General features: G+C 40.3%; 1 protein-coding gene across 1 annotated transcript in view; it reads left to right on the forward strand.

The window, feature by feature from the left end:
- Positions 1 to 19,291, forward strand: part of sema4ba (sema domain, immunoglobulin domain (Ig), transmembrane domain (TM) and short cytoplasmic domain, (semaphorin) 4Ba) — a 44,113-nt gene extending 24,822 nt beyond the window's left edge. The window contains exons 3-15 of the mRNA XM_030054348.1: positions 5,435 to 5,595; positions 5,844 to 5,906; positions 7,247 to 7,345; positions 7,881 to 7,992; positions 8,203 to 8,319; positions 8,623 to 8,780; positions 11,909 to 12,090; positions 12,839 to 12,989; positions 13,402 to 13,612; positions 13,724 to 13,839; positions 14,898 to 15,055; positions 15,205 to 15,296; positions 15,511 to 19,291. Of these exons, the coding sequence (XP_029910208.1) occupies positions 5,435 to 5,595; positions 5,844 to 5,906; positions 7,247 to 7,345; positions 7,881 to 7,992; positions 8,203 to 8,319; positions 8,623 to 8,780; positions 11,909 to 12,090; positions 12,839 to 12,989; positions 13,402 to 13,612; positions 13,724 to 13,839; positions 14,898 to 15,055; positions 15,205 to 15,296; positions 15,511 to 16,283 (2,393 nt within the window). The 3' untranslated portion in view covers positions 16,284 to 19,291. The remainder of the gene's footprint in view (positions 1 to 5,434; positions 5,596 to 5,843; positions 5,907 to 7,246; positions 7,346 to 7,880; positions 7,993 to 8,202; positions 8,320 to 8,622; positions 8,781 to 11,908; positions 12,091 to 12,838; positions 12,990 to 13,401; positions 13,613 to 13,723; positions 13,840 to 14,897; positions 15,056 to 15,204; positions 15,297 to 15,510) is intronic.
- Positions 19,292 to 20,993: the final 1,702 nt, after the last annotated feature.

Genomic DNA, 20,993 nt, shown 5'->3' on the forward strand with positions numbered 1-20,993 from the left:
TGTTGCACAGCTCGGTGGTAATTTGCTACTATTTAGTGTGCACATCATGTGTTTGTCTGTGTGTCTGTTTTCTTGTAGTTCTGCATAATTTAACTAAACAAGAACGTGTGTTTTAAATGATGTATGCAACCGTCAAAGCTCCTGAACATACAGGAGAGAGCTGATAGAAGCAGCCCCCACATACAGGGGGCACAGTCATTGAATCAACCTGTCAAAGTTGTCCTACAAAATAAAGTATTTAGATCTTACTCTCCAATTGCCCTTTACAGGGTATGCTCCATGCTTTTAAGTATTTTTTGTTCTTTTTGGATACAGACCCAACAGGAAATGAATTGCAGCAAAATGTGGAGGGATCCTATAAAGCTGAGTATAATTAATTTCCTCTCTAAATAGATTAGCAAGCCAGGCAGGGTGAGTATTTCAAGCCATTTAGCAGTGTCATTTGCAGAAATGACTTTTAATTACATAATAATGGTAATGATCTCATATTGCTCACAGCTGCCAGAGGTTGAACCAGGCCCTCGCTGCATCTTAATGTGTGCTCTGTGCAAGCACTTGTATGATGCTGCAGCATGGGGTCACAGATGAAGTGCTCTGAAGCAGACAAAGCTTCTCTCTCAACTCCAGGAAGTGGGTCAGAGGCCTGGGAATGAGGTGTGACAACCCTCCCGCTCTGCCTGCTGGTTCTGTGTTTGTTTGGTGTTTTCAATTTTAAGTTGACTGGTGGTTGAGGCTGGAAGGGTCGACCTGTGCCCAGTGTGTTCCCCGAGATAAAATTTTCCATCATAAGTGCAGCGGAGTGCTGAGTAGAGATTTGCTTTGTTTGATTTGACATTTAGGCTTTCTACTGTTACTGTTTACTTAATAGACGGTTAAGTGAAAACAAGCCCTTGCTTATCAGGAATCGACTGATGTTGACTTTTCAGGGCTGATACCGATACTGATGAATAGGAAACTGATTGAGCCGATAAATGATATTTTCTACCAATAACTAATTTCAGTAAATGGAAATACATGAGTGTTAAGAAAGAATAAAGGTTCAGGTGCTGTGCTGCATATCATTCCCATTTTTCCTGTATATCCCTACTGTCACTGTCCAATAAAGCAGAAACGCCCCCCAAAAAGTAACTTCTCTAATGTATATCAAATTTCAGCATGAACAAATTTCCAAGCAGGCACTAAATTAGATGCATGAAGGACCAGATCTGTCACATAACAGAGATTTTTTTTCCTTTATTAGTCAGCATACCGCCCCAAACAACTGATAACGGTAATATGGAAGAGAACCAATATTGGAGTGATAATCAGGCACAACTGGCAGTTGTTCTATCCATATCAGGTACACGTTAGTCGCCGTGTCACCCTTGTCCAAGCTGGTTTGTGATAGAAGACCCTTGTGCATACATACACAGAATAAGTAAGGTAAAAGTAAAAGTTTCCTAATTTTACATAGTGAACACATTAAACCAGACAACCGTAGATAACCTCTCCACCTGATCTGCTAAACAGACATTTGAAAGTTTTCTTTTAATTTGACCCAAATTAGTGCTTAAAATGGCCAATCTTGTTCAAAGTCAAAACAAAGATCTGCCTTTTTTTTTTTTAACACTATAGTCTTTGTAACATTCAAGTGCCTAAAATGTTGTGGACTTCAGTAATAATGTGTACCTTTGATACATTTGATACAGTGTGGAGTAACAAAATGCGGTTTGATGGTGCATTTAAAAAAGGAGCAGGAACAAGAGGGGAAGATCCAACGAAGCGAGGATGAGCTACTTCTGATGCGCTGTACCTCTTCAGTTGCTTTGGTGCCCACTTGGCTGCCCTCTCCGACGTGCCCTCTGCGTGGCTCCGGCAGATGCTAACTGCTCTCCCACTCTTAAGTGCTTCCTCTGAACGGGCCCGTCTGTTTCCTTCTTCCCAGTGTACACCACAACATTTCTGGGGCTGCACTGTCATGAAATGGCCCCCAGGGAATCAGCCTCAGACAGTCAAACAACAATAGAGTGGCTTCCTTAAGTGTCTGTGGTGTATGCGGAGGGGAGGGGAGCACAAGTTCAAATGGGATACACACATGGGCTCATAATGGTGACCCGGGGGTAACAGTCTACACACTGTGACCTCCAGCTGTTATTTCATCCTCGTTTTGGCATTTGTGGTCCCCAGGACTATGGATATGTTGTCGTCCATTTGTGTCCAGAATATCTGTCTGAGGTCAGGGAGTGGAAATGCATACTAACTGGGTAGCCTCATAATCAATTATAGTATCTGTACCGGATATCTGAACAAAGACTCTATGGTGTACCGGCAGAGAGAAATGAAATAATCTTTCTTTAGAGGTTTTTTTTTTTTTTTTTTTTTTTTTTTTTCTTGTTTGCTTTCATTCTCCTGCACATCCTGTTTTTGGTATGCTCCAAGTCAAAATTTCCATCAAGTATCCAAACAAACTTGATGCTCTGTTTTATAGTCTATCATCACTAGCACAGAAGAAACTGTCTTTTCTGTATTTTATGATTTATTCATCCCATTTAAATGATAGTTATTGATAAATGTGTGTATTGTGAGGGTTTGTCAGTCCATTTTCCTGTTTCCTTTTCAAGCCATGTAAGGTAACCTAATAACATAGAAACTGGCAGTCCCACAATATTTGGAGAGTTATCTTTGAAAGCTGAAATTTTAACTCAACTAATAATATATATATATATAAATACAGTTTCATCAAATATACAGCCTTTAGTATATAGTTTATATTTTGCAACGTCAACTTAACAAACAGTGTGTGTAACACTGATTTGTAATGTTAATTTGTAATATTTATTAAAGTGATACCTGCATAATAATGGGTCATTACTTTGAGTATGATGTGCAATGCAAATAATGCTCTGAGGCTAAGTCGATCAGGCGCCGCGTATGTCCTGTGTTGTGAAGGGAAAAAAAATCACAAAGTAAGACATGAAGACCTTTGCCAGCTCTGAAATGTTTTTCAGGTTGCAAAGCTGCAGTCTCTATAACAGCTTTAGTTTGTTTTTTTAATTTGCCTTCTTGGTTGTATTTTGAACAAAATAGCACATGGCTGTTGTTTTGTGTAGCAGCCGACTTGGAAGTCATCGGTGCCAAACCTTTCTGGCAACAAATAAACACAGCATAATAGTTTTGGCCAGAAAACAAAAAAAATGCCTAATGGCAGTAATCCCAGATCCAGGTCACTACTAAAATCTCATCAACTGACCTTTGGGCCAAAGGCAGTCTTCACCAAAAGCCAAATCCACCGGCAACTTTTTGAGATCTCTTTCTAATAGCCAAACAGACAGACAGAGAGAGGTGAAAACATAACCTCCTTCCAACTTTGTTAGTGGATGATTCTTTTAATGCTATTTATGATTAAGCCAGCTTGTTAGAATTTGTTTCGTTCCTTTATACCACTGAAATTGGATTTCTGAAGTAGACCTTCTCTCACCTTGATTACAGAGAACACAAGCAAAACAAAATATAACAGCCACCGTACAGTAGTGCTTTAAAATATATGCTACAGTACCATTTTAAAATTACCCAAACCCTCAAAGGGATACAGTATCGTAAACTAATGGGTCTATAAAAAGAGATGATTAATGTTTGCCTGACATTACAAATGGAAAGCTTCATACTATTTCAAACCCTCATGGATCTGTTTAATGATACACAATTACGGGCCCTATTGTTTTTCTCTCTGAGCCGTGGTCGCTAAGTATGACAGTGGTGATCTGACTCAAGAGAATAATTGTGTAGATATCTTCCTCTGTGAAAATCCCTCAAAGCTTTTGTTTTGGTTCAAGCTTTGGCCTTTGTCTTCGGCTCTGTAAATCACAGTTAAACTTGCCCAAGGCTCTGAGGGAGGAAAAAGAGGGGAAATGGCAGAGCCGTGGAGCAGCGCTCTATTCTTCCTGTAATCACATGGAAAACGAGAGAGAACAGCCCCAATGGACCAATGTACAGTATGTAGAGAGGAGCCTCTTGTGGTTTTAGGGACATATTTAACCATAATAAGGCCCTCTGTTGCCGTGGCAATGCACTGCTATTAGCGTGCTGCTTTCCCAAGGGGGAGGAAGTCTCTCAACCTCCTGTATCTATCCACTTAGGTGAGGTTACATCAGGTCACAGCCAGTGCAGGTTACTGTGTTTATCAGTACAACTAAATGACAGCCTACCCTGTCTGAACTGGATTAGTTTTTCTTGGGGAGGTGATATAATTGTAATAATTACCCTCGGAATCTCTGATTTTTAATCCAGTCTGGATCTGCCATGTCCGTAATTCCTAAAAATCCGGAAAGCAAAAAAATCCTGAGCAAATCGTTTCCTGTTTGCAAACTCGGAGGTCATCTGCTAAATGTGAGCTGGAATTGACGCTGACGTAATGTAATAAGCCTCAACAAGAGTAGAGCATGGCTTTTTGTAGGACTAACAGCAGCAGTTTCAATCCTGTACAAATCTATCACATAAAAATTATATTAAAGGGACATGTCCAGAGTGTTCCCTGCCCCCCATCCAATGCATGCTGGGTTATTCTCAAAACAAAACAAAACAAAAACAAAAAAAGACATGTATTTCAAATACACATGGTACACTGTGTAAATAACACAGCTTCAGAACTGCTGTAAGGTTTATTTGCTAGGCTAATGACTACCACAGACTTCAAGTCTTTATGCTAAGCTAACATGAAATGAATAGGAAACGGATCACCAGATGTTCCAGACAGTAAAAATGGTGTCCAACATCTCGTCTCAGTAAGCTGGGAGAAGGATATTTTGCCCAAAAAGCTGTAATATTTCTTTAGCCCAGTGAGAGAGACAGCTGATGAGTTAACTCTTGGTTTGAGTCAGGAGGAGTCAGTGCAGCTGGAAAAGAGCCATCCATGAACGGTTTGGAAAAAATGAAGGGCTTCCCTCTTCCCCCTCTATGTCTATGCTTCTGTCTCTCTGTGTCTGTGTCTGACTCAACACATGTTGTGCTGTAGCTCGCCTGTTGTGAAGTCAAGTGGACATGAAGCAAGTAATACCAGTCAATATAGTTGTCATGGGGACCAGAAAACAGTCTGAAGGAGCCCTGCAGTAGTGACAGTGTGGCAGTGTCTCTAATTAAGACAGAACATCTGTGCCTGTGGTGTACATCATGTTTTGTGACCACACACACACACACACGCTCACACACCAACAGGACACATTGTGAGAGGGCTTACATGTACTCACACACACACTCACCACACGCGTTTAAAAGGAATTTGCATAGTGAAGTGTTTTATGCAAGTTTTTCTGCATCTTTGGCCGACGGCAGCTTATGATAGCTTGTAAAGGTTACAGGGTGCATGATACTTCCTTCATTTTCAACATTTTTCAACATTAGTTTACAACCTAGTTTAATTATCCTTCTGTGCCCTTTTCTGTGTCCAATTTCTCCACAGATGCAAAGGAGAGGACAGCCAAACATTTCTCAGCGAACGGGGTCTTCAACTACACCTCTCTCCTCCTCAGTAAAGAAGACAACATGCTGTACATCGGGGCACGGGAGATTCTCTTTGCGCTCAACCTCACTGATATCAGCAGAGTCAAGCTACAAAGGAATGTAAGGAAGTGCAATCGTCTGTAAACAGCCAGATAGATAATCCCAAAAGCCCAATATGAACATGGTTATAAATATGATAAGATCCCTGAGGCCTGGTATGGGCATGATACAGCATGTTTTTTGAGATCTTTTTTTTTTTTTTTTTTTTTTTTTTTGTATTAAGACGTGGTTTTATGGGGGTGGAGTTAGAACTGATGCAACCATACAGCATGTTGTATTATTATTTTGACACCGTCTCTTTCCTGCAGCTAACATGGAGCACGCCGCAGAGGAAGAGAGACGAGTGCAGTTTCAAAGGCAAAGACTTACAGGCAAGTTGAGCTGCTGGAGTAAAACTCAAGTCCCTAAACTCAAATGGATCAAATATTATTTGCAGAAGGGCTGTTTCTCCGTACGTCTTGTCTCACTGACCCTCACTGTGTGACCTGTTGAGAATGAGGTCAAACTCTGGAAATTTCCAGTCAGCTTGTACCTTTCCATTCCACAACAGTGATATGATTTGTTTTTGTTTCCACGAAAGGGCTGGGTGGTGGCACTGATTTCCCAATTTGATTCAACTTAGATGCCAATTTTGTTTTGATTTGATCCCATATCAATTCAGTTAGAGATTGTTTAGGTTTATTTTGGTATTTATAGGGATATTGCAGTTACAGCACTACTTTTGCAGCTTGCATATTGCTCTGCTTTTGTCCAAATCTTCTTTGCAATCATGATTTTTAAGTACAGAATTCATCATGATATCTAGGCTTGATGGCGCTGGTGTGTTATTTATTCAAAACATGTAATTTGGTTAAATGATTTTCCGCAGGCTAGTGAGTAGTAGGCCTGTTCAGCAGACATCTGCAGAACAGGATGTGTGTTACAAATAACATTGAGCAAAACTTTTTCTGTATCCACTGAAAAAAAAAAGCTGAGATTAGAAGACTGACCTTGGATTTTTAAGGATCATTATCAGATCGCAATTAATCATAAAATTTAAAAATTTCCCAGCCCTGATCCTCCAGGACAAACATAACTTCTATCCTCCTCAATCCTCGGTCGGCCTGTTCCACCACCACACTCTTACACACACTCATACACAGCTAGAACCTTGTGGAATGATTATATTTAGATGAATATGTTGTTTGATTTATTGATTCCTGAAAAAAAAATAGATTGAGATTGGGGAAATTAAGCTCTCAGGCTGTCATCTTGACAAATACTGCCCACTCAGCTCCAGTGTTTTTAACTGAGTAATGCTTCAAGAAGGTAAAGTGGGAAACAGCCTTTCAGCCATTTAGAAGTGTACTATGTAGTTTTGGCAAATATTTGATTACACTGGCAGAGCCTGCTACTATACATGCAATTTTTACAAATAAATATAACAAATCAAAAGAAAAAACATTTCTGAACTGTCTAAACCAAACAGAAACCCAGAGGATGCTTTTGAATTGTAAATATGTATGTAACCTAAATTGCAGGCCTTGCTGTTGTTGTTGTATTGTAGTTCATTCATTTGTAACAATGTAATACATACATATTTTATATTGTATAGAAATTGTTTTTTTTTTTTTTTTTTTTTTTTTTTTTTTTTTTTACTTTAAATGTATTTCTCAAAACTACACATTGCACCTTTAATTAAATGACATTCTCACCTGTGTTTCCACAACAGACGGATTGCTTCAACTACATCAAGATTTTACTTCGGATGAACAGCACTCATCTGTATGTTTGTGGCACGTACGCCTTCAGCCCCATCTGTGCCTACATAGTAAGTCTAGTTAAAATAGTCACCTCTACTTCAGCCAGTTGCAATGTACAGTAGTGCAGCCCCACCCTCCCTGTCTCACGTCTTGTTTTAGGATGACCCAAACTGCTGTGGAAATCACTTTGTCAGTCACAGACACCTTGTACTCCACAGTATGTGATGACCAGCTGAGCCACTGCCCAGAAAGCCATAGATACAATATAAAGAGCAGTCTTTTACTAGCTCCAGCTCCACCAGGAAACAGATCAAAACATCCACTGCATCCACTGTTACATAAATTATAGATCAACTTCCCAGTCATTTTCTCCATCTGTAAAAGCCTTTTATATGGAATCCATAATCACTTACAAACATATGGGAATGACCTGTGTTTCAACTTTAACCGAAGACTGCCTGACCACTCTTTCATTTGGGATGATAAAGAATAAGTGGCCAACAGACAGCGGTCAGTGCCTGGTCAGTAGGTTACAGCTGTTCTCCTTTTCAACTAAGCCTGTGGTGCGTGTGTGTGTTTGTGGTGTGTTTATGTGCCGTTCAGAGCACTGCAGACTTCTCCCTCGTCAGGAGCCAAAGCGGAGAGATCGTTACAGAGGATGGACGCAGCCGCTGCCCTTTCAACCCCGAGTACAAATCCACTGCCATCATGGCTGGTAGGTCCCAGAATGGCTGTGGAATCTTTGATATTTGATTTTTGTGTTATAGGGAGCGCTGTGGGAATCAATACAGTAACTGGATGCAGGTGGTTGTTATGAAGACAAAGTGGGGACTACCTTCTGGATTTCATTACTGCACATGGCTCAGGAACCACCCCTTGCATGGTAAACAATATGATTATCCTGATCTTCTTTATTGTGTTGCAGATGGAGAGCTATATGCCGGTACAGTCAGTAATTTCCAAGGAAATGAACCCATCATTTACAAGAGTCTAAGCCAAGGAACTGCTCTAAAAACAGAAAACTCATTGAACTGGCTTCAAGGTAGGGTCCTGTGCTCTTGAGGCTGGAACTTCTTTATGTAATGAATGTCATATATATTTAATAGTCTGTCTTTTAGGACATAAATATAGACCTTTTTCCCAAAATACACTCTATTTAAAGATTAAAGTTTCACATGCTAAGACTACAGTAGTGAAATGGTGTAGATGGAAGTCTCTCATTCCACTTGATTTTCCATACAGTATTTTGTTGATGCCACAGGGGATAGGAATGTTTCTGCCTGTGGATATAGAAATATGCATCTGGGCTGACTCTATTGTTTAAATGCTGCTCTCTTTTTTTCAGACCCAGCCTTTGTTGGCTCTGCCTACATACAGGAGAGCCTTCCCAAGGGCAACCTTGTGGGCGATGATGATAAAATTTACTTCTTCTTCAGTGAAGCAGGAAAGGAGTTTGATTTTTTCGACAACACCATTGTGTCACGCATTGCTCGCGTGTGTAAGGTGAGTGATGCTTGAAGGGAGATAGTCCATATAAAGGCATGCTCCCGGCTTGAGCGAGACAATCCGATAACCCCTCCCATGGCCAGAGCCTGCTCACTGTTGCAATCCATCAGACCAAGAAGGGGTTTTGTTTGTGTATGTGACAAGATGTATATGTGTTTTCTGTGTAGTATACGCTGCTGTACGGCGGTGTGTGTAGCATTTTCTTCATGTTGCACACAGCACTACAACACCACATGCTTGCTGTAGCCATGGCCCCTCTGGGCAGTGGTGCAGGATCTCTTTTTAAAGAAAAACATTCCTCTTGCAGGTTTCCCTCTGGTTGCCTTTTCTCCAGATCCTCTCCTGCCTCTATTCTTATCAAATTTCAGCAAATATTTGTATGCTGATAGGATTCATAGAAGCTGGTCTACTCAAAATGGTTCACAGATGACTGTAGCACAAGAATCCCTGCACAGAAATGGATTATCACCTGCTGGAATGCTCTGACTCATGACTTTCACACTGATATGCCGACTCGACAGTAATGTTGACATTCTGTAATGCTTCTGTAGAGCTGCAGGCGTTATTAACATCACGTCCTGATCAAACTGTTGCGACGAGATCTTTATCTCATTTGAAGAAAAACGAGAGACTCTAGTTGACAGTTTAACATTGACTTTAATGGAAAAATGATGAATTGTGAAAAACAGCCATGGTTTGGGGACAATTTTGATTTTTAAAAGTTTCCTTGTGACATGGTCTAAAATGTGCATTTGCTTTTTACACAGAATATACATTTTTTAAATATGTACATAGGCGGTCAATATGTTTTGGCTGTCACCGGCTGTTTGTCCTGCTGACACCTCGTATGTGCATCAGATTGAAACCCCCGGGTGGTAGGAAGCCCAGCTGTCAATCACAGAGGTGTTTCACAGCCAGACACTGCCCCAAGTGTTGACTGCAACTCAGGCTTTTGTATATCTGCACACTGTAGCACAGCTAAATTCTTATTGCCATGCTATTCCCTCCAAAAAAAAAAAAAAAAAAAGCATTTTGACATGTCATTTAATGTTATGTTCAATGTTTTCTTCAAATAAATGAAAAAAGACTGCCAGTTGGATGAAACAGTACCACTTGTTTCAGGATTTTGTTTACTAAGAACAAGCATAAATATGTTCAGACAAGGCAGAAATAGGCAGATCAGCCCATTAGTATCAAGAAAATTACACTTGATTCAAGAAAAATTTTGGAAACAAGACCATTAGCAGAGGAAACAAGTGGGGTTATCTCATCACACTGGCAGATTTTTTTCCCCATTTGTTTCAAGAAAAAAAGGTTTCAACACTGAATGAGACTAAATAACTTGTTAAGATGGCAGTCTTTGCCTCTATGGCTAGGATACACCATGTATATGATCTCACTCTGTGGGAGATCACTTCCCATAGGTCTTGGCCTAGGCCATGCAATTAAGTTTGAGAAAAAAAGGTCAAAACCAAACTGTGCAGGATTTATGCAGGAGACAAATGCAGCAGCAGTTACTGTAGACTGAGTTTTACAGTATCGTGATTTCCGTGCAAACCAATTATTATTTTAAGTTCAAGCCAAGCTCTATCTCTGCAAATTCCTCATCTGACGCATCACGTTGGCTGCAGTCGTCCTCTCTGTTGTTTATTCAGGTGTTTAGTAAACAAGTTCCACATCATTGAGGCTAACTATGGAATGATAAACAGTGTTTTGCTGGAAACAAACAGCACAAAACATGTTCTCATTTGCAGTATCATTCACGTTCCCAGAAATAAGCCATTACTCCCCGCCATGTTCATGGATTTTTGAACAGCCTTTGAAAGGGATGCTTTTACAAAGGATTAATGAACGGGATACATTTACCTCAATTATTCAGAAGTAAGGGTAGGTACAGCGTAACATTAAATTATAAAGCCAGGTTCCGCCAGGGGGACCAGGGAATATATGTTGCTCATTATTTGCCTGGCTTACTACAATAAGTAATTGCTTCAGAAGCTCAGCACTGGTCATGTGTCATTTCCCTTTCCATCCAGCGTTTTCGTTTCCTCCAATTAATGCAGCACTAAATGGGACTCAGTTGAAGCTACATGCTAAAGATTTTTATGCAGTCTAGGCTGTTTTTTTTCCCCCTCTTTGGTCCTCTGAACTGCAAATTTTCAAAACTTACTTATGTTCTTATTTTTCTCTCGTAGCCAACTTCACTCTCCTTAGATCTATGTCTGTGACTAAATTGGAATAATTACTGCCACAGACAGAATGTAAACAGACAATGGTTATTACAGTAGATCATTCTTCCTTTTAATCCCTTTTAATGTGTATTTGCAAAACCAAAACAGGCTCTTCTTTATGGCTGGTGTAGGAATAACATTCATTGTCACCTAACTCAGACTCATAAATCTCCGTGGAGTACAGTCCGGGTCATGTTTAACATTCACACCTCACCGTAATCACTTTCACACAGAGGTTTGATGATGTAGTTGCTCTCCAATTTGCACGGATATCCTGTTGTAAGATCTGTGTAGCCAAATTACTCTGCATGTCAAGGAGGTCCCGTGCCACATATCACTTTGAAGCCAAGTGCCACAGGCGCAGAAATCACAGCGCGAGTGTCAGTGAAGAAGGGTTGTCTGAGAGCAATGTCCTTTTTTTTCTTTTTGATTTAAAAGCATTTGCCCTCCCCAGTGCCCCCAGTGTTTTTATCTGAGCCAGCTGTGATAATGTATATTGTTTTCATGACCTAGAAGTCTACTGCCTCAGGGTATATCTGTGTTACGGGCAGAATCGATTGCACTCAGTATGGTTTCATTATGGGAGGTTAATGTTTTTCAATTAAGTTAGTTCAAACAGCTCCATATCAGGGAATAGCGGTTTCTTTGTTTCTGGTTTCAAAGAAGGTAAATACAGAAGAAACTGGCTTAATATTATATCATGTAACATACTAGATGTTACACATTATTTTTTGCCTTTTACAAACCTGTGAGATCCCTTCAAATGCATGTATACCAGTTTTACTAAAGCAATGCCACTCTCAACAGTTGCCACTTCAGACAGGTGTCAATCTTGTGCTTGTGCCCTCTACTGCCCAGAGTAGCTCCGCTCAGCAAACGTTATTTGTGTTGCAGGGTGACAAAGGCGGGGAGAGAGTTCTTCAGAAGAAGTGGACCACCTTCCTGAAAGCCCAGCTGTTGTGCTCTTTGCCTGATGACGGCTTCCCCTTCAACATCATCCAGGACATGTTTGTGTTGACACCCAGCTCCGAGGACTGGAAGAACACGGTGTTTTATGGAGTCTTCACGTCTCAGTGGTGAGGATTAACAGCCAGAGCTCTTGTTAACACACACATCACCACACAAACAAAAGTTGATACGTAAAGATACACTGTACAGATGTAATATTTATGAGAAATGTAAAAACTATTTATCTGAGGCATTTCATCCTATAATAATGCTCTGAGACACACACACACACACACACACACACACACACACACACACACACACACACACACATATGGCAAACATAGGTACATAGAAGGGAATAATTCCATATATAGCTTCTATGTCCATATTAGATACCTATATATTAAACATTTTTAGATTTGGCAAATTTTCATATATGGACATACAGTATATGTGCGACATACATTGCAAATACACGTGTCCTCCTCAGCCATCACTGTTGCATATGTTTGCTGAGCAGGTATGGGTTTTTTTTTTTGTTTGAGGGTTGTATATATGTGTTTTCATATATGCACATATATAAATTGCACATACTGTATTTATTCAGCATGTATGGATTATACATATATCACCATATCCAGAGGGATGGGGTAAATTTGATCAATATTTGACTATGTATAACATATATGAAACATTTTCTGTGGTGTTGGCGTGTATATGTTTACATATTAGATTTCCATATGTAGTGCTACTATTTCTTCTTGTCTTTTTTTTTCTTGATTGAATTCTTAATAATGAACTGTACAATTAAAAGAATTGCTCCAAGAATTGTTCAGTCCAGTGATGCTGAGATGCGTCTTTGTGTCTTGGAAGGTATAAGGGTGCTTCAGGAAGCTCTGCAGTGTGCTCCTTCTCAATGGACCAGGTGGAAAAGGCTTTCAATGGACGTTACCGGGAAGTCAACAGAGAGACGCAACAGTGGTACACATACAACCACCCAGTTCCTGAGCCTCGACCTGGAGCTGTGAGTACACCACTACTGCCCTCTTCTGGACAGAAAGTATATTCACAGTCCACGACAGTAATGCACAGCATGCGGAGTCAGCCATATACAGGGCTCTGAAGCGCTCTTCCTTGCTCATCAGCCACCTCTTCAATCTCGACTGGCAATCAGTGCTTGAGCAGATATCTGACTTGCTGGCGTCACCGTTCTCCCCTTTTCCCTTGTAAACTTGATTCTTATCAAACTGTTGTTGCTTTCATTTCCTGGCAGGTTTATCACAGTTCAATCAGTGGAAAAGCAACAAAAATATAGCTTATTGATGAGGATGAGGCATGCGGGCAGGGTTGAGCTACACAGATACAGTCAGTGTTGTGGTCCTGCGTGTGAGAGTGAATGCATGTTAATAAAGCAACTTCTTGTGTTGTTTCCACAGTGCATCACAAATGCTGCCAGAGAGCAGGGCATCCCCTCCTCCCTGCACATGCCTGACAAGGTGCTGAATTTTGTCAAAGATCACTTCTTGATGGACAGCGTGATACGCAGCCAGCCTCTTCTGCTGAAACGCAACGTGCGCTACACACAGATTGCTGTTCACCAAGTACAGGCCAACCAGAAGGCCTATAACGTGCTCTTCATTGGCACAGGTACTGGACTCAGTGTGCCCTTCTCCACTTATCAGCCCCTTTTTGTCATCTAGTTTTATCCAACATCCTCAAGAGTTTATTCTAATTTCAAGTTATATTTATCTTTTCCAGATGATGGGAGACTTCACAAAGCAATAAATGTTAACAACAAGATGCATATCATTGAGGAGATTGTGCTTTTTCCTGACTCCCAACCAGTGCAGCACATTGAACTGGACTCTGAGAAGGTACAGCATAGTACTGTGAGGAAACAGACTCGATTTATTTTATAGAACTTTCTCATGGTGGGAAGTAATAACAAGCTCGCTACATGCCTTTATTGGCAGTTTAGGGATTACATGAGCCGTGAATAGTTGGTGCCTAAAGGAGACCCCATGTTCATTGAGATAATTACATGCAGCTCTCACTCAGGGGAACTGCAAACAGCTTGGTTTTAAACAGCTGGAAGTGTGGCACTTCTTGAATTCTAGTCTGTCTTTAACTCTATTTTGCTACCCTGCTTAGATTTCTGCATCAGGGGAAAGAAATTTATCATAACAGAACGGTTTACTGTCCACTCAGATAGCTTATGATTTGATGAGGCTTCCAGTCTGCTGCAATCTTTGCTTTCTCCTGATACCCAAGTACAATTGGACTTGATGAGTTTGTTTTGTGGATCTCAAACCATCAAAAATGTACATGTGGAAAACCTAACAGCTACAGCTCTTTTCTAAGACAATGACATGGTTAACCAACATAATCCACAGCCATCAGGGGCAAAGAGTTTTGTTGGAAACTATTTCCTACCATAGAACAACATCTATCCATCTCAAATTCCTAATTCTTGGACCCCCAAGAATGGGAGGATGGGTATAGTTTTCCGGTGTTCTTTGGCAGGAAAGTTCCCAACAAAGCTCTTCACTTCTGAGGGTTGTGGATTATGCTGGGTATCCATGTCATTGTCTTTGGAAAGAGCCTTTCCTATCAAGTTTTCCATGTTAATTTTTGACTAGTTGACCTCCATAAAATAGGCTACCCATCCAGCCTCATTGTGTTGGTAATGGAAGACTGGAAACCTTGCCAAATAACAGAAAAAATATCTGGATGAAGCGTAGGTGGGAAAGTATCTTTTTTCTTTTTGGATTTTTGGTCCCCTGTTTCTTCAAATTTGCATGGACAAAAGCTAAATGTACTGAATGGAGATCAGGGCAGGACAAGGAAGACACTGGATGAAAATAGTAACCCACTAACTGTATCTGGGGCACTGCTCCCTCCTGTCCCCTGCCCCGTCACCTCTCCTCCACAGGGTCAGCTTTATGTTTCTTCTTTCTCTGGATTGGTGGAGGTCCCAGTAGCTAACTGCACTAATTATCAGAGCTGCGGGGAGTGTGTCCTCTCCAGGGACCCGTACTGTGCCTGGACAGGGAGGCAGTGTATGGATATCAGACAGGCTCCACCAGGCAAGTATGTATCTCTCTGGACAGTCATCTACAAACTATATTGTAGTCAGAATATTAGAAACGGCTAATAAAACAGTTACATAAATGCAAAAGAATAAAAGACCAGAACTTATGGACTTGAAGACCATTTCCTGAAAAATGTATGTATTTCAGTCTCTGGCAGCAAGATGTAGATGAGGCAGTCACATCGGTTATTTGCAACAAGACAGTGCCCAGCCCACGGTTTGCTAAACCTCCACCTACTCGTAAGTAGAATCAACTCCTCTTCTCGAAATTCTCTTAGATTTGCAGCTCAGTGCTCTGCATTTCAATTTATGTCTTGATTACAAATTTATTCAGTGTGCTGCACCATCATTATCTGAATCCTACTCATTTTTTTTTGCTGCACATTAGATACGGTGGTACTTTTAAGTTTCTTTTAAAACTCACTCACTTAAATCTCACTGTGGCTTTCCACAGGAATGTCTTCATGCCAAGTGATCATTATACCAGCCAACACATTCAAAGTACTGCCTTGTAAGCTTCGCTCCAACTTGGCAGAGAGAAGGTGGGAGTACAGCGAGAGTGCAGGTCACTTCCATTACCCAAGCCCTGAGGGGGGGCTGGTAGTGGTAGCTCAAGCCGACAGACAGGAAACCTATGAATGCTGGTCAGTTGAGGAAGGCTTCAGACAACTACTGGCCAACTATTGTGTGAGAGGAGAGGCCAAGCAGGAGAACAGTACCCTAACAGGTCGATCACACACCCCTCAGGTGTCCCAGGAGGAGCTCATCATCCTGCCTGGGGAGGCCCGCTCCCCACAGATCAACACCAAGACCTACTGGAACGAGCTGATTGTGGTGTGTGCACTCCTTGCTTTTTCCCTGGTGGTCTTCTCCCTGTTTGTGGTCTACAGGAACCGTGACCACATGAAGTCCATGCTCAAAGAGGGAGAATGTCCCAACATACAGCAGAAGAAGCCCAGAATAGTGGGCAAGCCAGCAGAGAACTTGCCGTTGAATGGCAACACAGTCCCGGCATCTGTCTCAGATCATAAGGGTTACCAGACCCTTAACGACAACTATATCTGCAGCACTCCACCACACGAGTGCTCCTCACCAGACAACAGCAAGAGTTTCTCGGAACAAGAGAAGAGGCCTCTGAACTTTAGAGAGAGCCATGTAGAGATTTCACCTACATGCCCTCGGCCTCGAGTGAGACTGGGCTCTGAGATTAAAGACTCCATTGTGTGAGGCCAGCTTTGATAGACTTTATTATGTGGAGTGACTCACTGTAAACTAAGAAGAAAGAGTGCACTTGCTGATAAAGACAAAACATTAAAAGAGGGGGAGAAAAACTGAAAAACATCAAAATCTTCATGGAGTGACATTTCATTACACAGATTTTGCACTTTGTCTTTTTGTTTTGTCCCTGTGGTCCATGTAAATTTCATTCTTTTATTATTTTGTCACTCCCCCTTGTTCAGGTGCATTGAAAGCACACCTAAGAAGTTCCAGATTGCCTTTGAAGCTTTTGTACAAGGCTCACAGAGGGAATGTAATGATCACAGAGGTGATGTTGTTTTATTGATCAACTATGATTCGGTGGTGGAATTTCATAGCATTGCTGCTCAGTCCGTCCATATGATCTACTGGTAATGCTCTGAAAGGCAGAGTGATATCTTTGTTCACATTTACTGTTGACACAATGTTTTTTTTTTTTTTTTTTTTTTTTTATTACTACCATCACGTGGTAAGAGCCTATCCTTCACTTAGGCTATGCATATATTAGGAAGGAAAACAACCACTTCAGAATATACTGTATGTCAGGTGAGGAAAAAAAAAAGTCTTTTCACAGTTTTTTCACAGTTTTTTTTTTTTTTTTTTTTTTTTTTTTTTTTAAAAAACAGTGTTCATCCATTGTTGCATACCCATTTTTAGATTAGAATACAACATGACAAGTACAAATCCAGGATTCAGAAAGCAAGAGTTTTGCTGTCCAGTGAAATGGACAAAAAGAGCCACTGACAAAGAGACAGAGACCGTCGGTTGTTATAAGTGTAAAAAGCAAAAGCACAAATGAGGGATCAGCTCAGCGGTGACGTGTAGAAACTTTATCACCTCGATCTCCACACTACATACAAAAAAAAAAAAAAAAAAAGGAATAAGATATCCTCTGAAATGATGACTGATACAAATAGGCTTTTGTAGTCTTGGCCATATTAGTGGATAGAAATATTACACTGTGTCAGTCTGATACTCAACAGGGTTTTAGATCACTGCTGTGATAAAGGGAAGACCCCATTCCAGGTATTATCATGCAATTGCTCATGAGACAGGCGGACTATGCAAAGAAAATAATGTGAAGTGAGGTGAGCACCAAGAAAAACCTCACCTTGAGACTGTGTAAGCACAAAAGTGTCAGAGCTGTGCATTGCTGAGGATCAGTGGCATTGCAAACACACACACACACACACACACACACACTTAACTGTAAGTATGCAAGTGATTTCTAGCCATTCTTGTGACATTTGGTCGTGGGAGACGATGCATTTCTGAAAGGCTGGCATCCTAAAACAGATTATAAAGGATGAGGGTCCAGTACAAACAATACTTTGGATGTTAATTTATCTCAACATGATAATATAATAATTATGTGATGGTAGGCCAAAAGGTTGACATTTTCCATATTGTGTTTTAAATATCCGTGACTATTCTCAGACTGACATATGAGAAAGCTTTAATTACTATGCCTATTCATAATTCTCTGGTTTTAATGACACTTATGACTGTAAAGTCTGGACTTAATGTAACGGATCTAGACATGAACTGATGGGGGTTCATGAGTGGAAGAAAATTTCCCTTTCATTTCTAAGAACCGCAAACAGATTGATTGTTCAAATGATATGAAAGACAACCAGAAAAGCGATAGTTTTCATTCTGATGTTTAAACTGGGCATAATAGCTATGTTTTATTATTATCTTGATAGGGAATGATTTTGATTTCCTTATTTATAAAAATAATCATGATTACTTTCATATTCTAACCATGCAAACCATGTGATCCAACAAATGATGAGTTCAGGTTCTTTCAACAATGTAAGACAGCATTTTTCAACTACTACAATATTATTTAAGTCTTATTTACATTTTTCTCTGCAATGAAAAAGTGGCCGGCAGAATTACAGTTTCATAAAAATGACAGTAAGTGCAGGAAGGCATGTTGTTCAACTCAGAATGCATTAGTTTTGCACATAATATTGGAAAGCCTTAGTACAGTGCAGGTTCTGGATTTGATGACAAATCTGCCTTTGGGGAAAATGAATAATGCCTTCAAGAAAAAATGTAATAATCAAGAGATGTGCCTCTTGGGATACAAAAATTTAGTACTTTGACCCAATATAACCAGGTAGTATACTGTGGAGCCAAATGCTGTTGGTGTGACAGGATTGGCCATGCCCAGAAACAGTAGTGAATATGCTTGTCAGTGCTGTATGAACTTAACAGGTTGTTTTTTTTGTTTGTTTGTTTTTTTTGTTTTTTGTTTTTTTGTTTTTTTATTATTATTGTTCTTTTACAGTGGCTTCAGCCTCAGTCAGGGCATACATTTCTATTCTTTAAAGTGTAGCACATAAATATAACCACTGGCTGATTTTTTTAAAGTATAGATAAGCATAGTATTAAAATACAGTTCTTATAAATGGCGATGCAAAATGGCTCTGTGTGGATTTCAAAGACTGGATCGCCCTAATCAGTCATGCAGGGAAGCAGCTGAGGCAGTATGTGATGAAACAAACAATTCATCCTTTGACTGTTAATAGACACAAACAAATGGCAGCTCATAGTGAAGTGGTTGTCATTGGAACAATAATAAATTTGCCAAGTGCATAACAAATAAACACGGTAGTGATTTAGTAAAGTATGTACAGGTATTGAGCATTATTTTATTTGATTACGAGTCTAAACTATTATATGGGTCATAACCTAGATACTCTGAATGCCACATTCAATACTCAGTTGCAGTATCATTGTCTGTTTCCTCTTAAAGAACCACTACAGTCAAGCCTTCTATTTGTGACAGTACAAGACTCGCTCAGATGCTTGTCAATATGTATTGTAAGTAACAAAGTTTTTATGTAAAATTGTTTTGTAAATTCAGCTGCCAATGTAAAAAATATTGTGAACTGTATTTTTTTGTATCATACATCACTGTTTGTTTTCTTTTTTGTATTGTACTGTATATAAAAAGCACTTTATTTTAATTTTTCAAATAAAGATGAAATGGCTACTTTTTTATTTGAGTGGCTCATGATTCTCAAGTGCTGTCTGTCAGTACCACTTCCATTCAACATGCAATGGAAATTTAATCTCATATAGCCTAACTTTCAGACCAGTATATACAAAACAATGCTATGTGGAAACAATCTGGAATAGCTTGATTTTTGTCACACACGTTTTTATTTTCTTTTATGAAAGTACAGAGGAGAGACAAAGGAAAAACCAACGTAAAGTGCCTTAGTAAGGTGCTGGGTCACCACAAGCCTCCAGAGCAGCTTCAGTGCACATTAACATAGATTCAGCAAGTCTCTGGACAGATGAACACCACCCTGTCAATAGATTTTCCTTCATTTGGTATTTTGATGATGATGGTGGAGAATGTTATTTATCATGTTGGTCCAAAATCTCCCATTGGTGTTCAACTGGGTTGAGATGTGGTGACTCTGAAGGCCATAGCATATAATTTGCATCATTTTCATCCTCATCAAACCACTAAGTGAGCCCTTGTGCCCTGTGGATGGGGGCATTGTTTTCTTGGAAGAGACCGCTCCCATCAGGATAGAAATGTTGTGTCATAGGATGAAGGTGATCACTCAGAATAACGTTGAGTTGATTTGCAGTGAGCTTTTAATCTAAGGGGGCAAGTGGAGCCAAATCATGTCATGAAAATGCCCCCCATCACATAACAGAGGCCCCTCACTATAGGGGACCATTCAGGCCTGTAGTGCTCTCTTGGTGGATGCCATACATACATTTGCCGAATTGTCCAGAAAATGGTGAAGGATGACTCATCTGACCACATCACGTTTCTTCATCTCTGTAGAACAGTGCCTATGGTTTTGGCACCACTGAACTCTCAAATGGGTATTGAGGGGTTTATGTGCTGCAGCCCTTCTATAATATCCATCTCTCTATCTTTTGGAGGAATGGTGTCCATCCCTCCCAAACAGCTTCAGAGACTTGTGCATTCATCATAATTTTGCATAATAGGTGTTCAGCTGTGTGATGTAAAATTCCTCCCAGTTGCAGTGAATAACTTAATGTCAAGCCTGCAGCCTAAGTCAACACATAAGTCATTGCTGTGGGTGGAGTGTAGAAGCAGTGTTTGCTGACACGGGAAACTGGCCCGGGAAAACACTGAACTGCTGTTGTTAACACAAGCTGAATAACTAATATCGACAAATACAGACGTTGGCTGAAAAAAGTAATTAGGTAGGCTCCCTGCTTTCAAATATGCAACACACAAAACACTGAATTAGGAGACTAATGCAAAACCCAGGCAGGGATTAACCTCGCTGCCTGGGTGGAGTCAAAAACTCACAGCAAACCATGACGTCTGTCCAAGTGTCTGATAAAGTTCAGTCATACATCACACACCTTAAAAGCAAATAGAGTGAGGCACTTGGATATCTTAGCCTTGCTAATATGATCATTACAGCTGGTTACAGGTCCACCATTCACATCGATTTGATTTGAGATCCAACTGGAGGTGAGGCCATAAAATAATAATAATAATAATAATAATAATAATAATAATAGGCTACCGCAGGAATTTGATTTGAGTCAAGATAGAAATATACAGTGGGCCTAATGATGCGGATGATACACGCCCACTGTGAAGTTTGGACCAATCAGTAGCCCTATTTTGGCCCCTGGAGACCTTAATTGATGCTGTGATGGAGCCTG

Source organism: Myripristis murdjan, chromosome 6 (assembly GCF_902150065.1).
Source record: "Myripristis murdjan chromosome 6, fMyrMur1.1, whole genome shotgun sequence".
NCBI classification, from domain to species: Eukaryota; Metazoa; Chordata; class Actinopteri; order Holocentriformes; family Holocentridae; genus Myripristis; species Myripristis murdjan.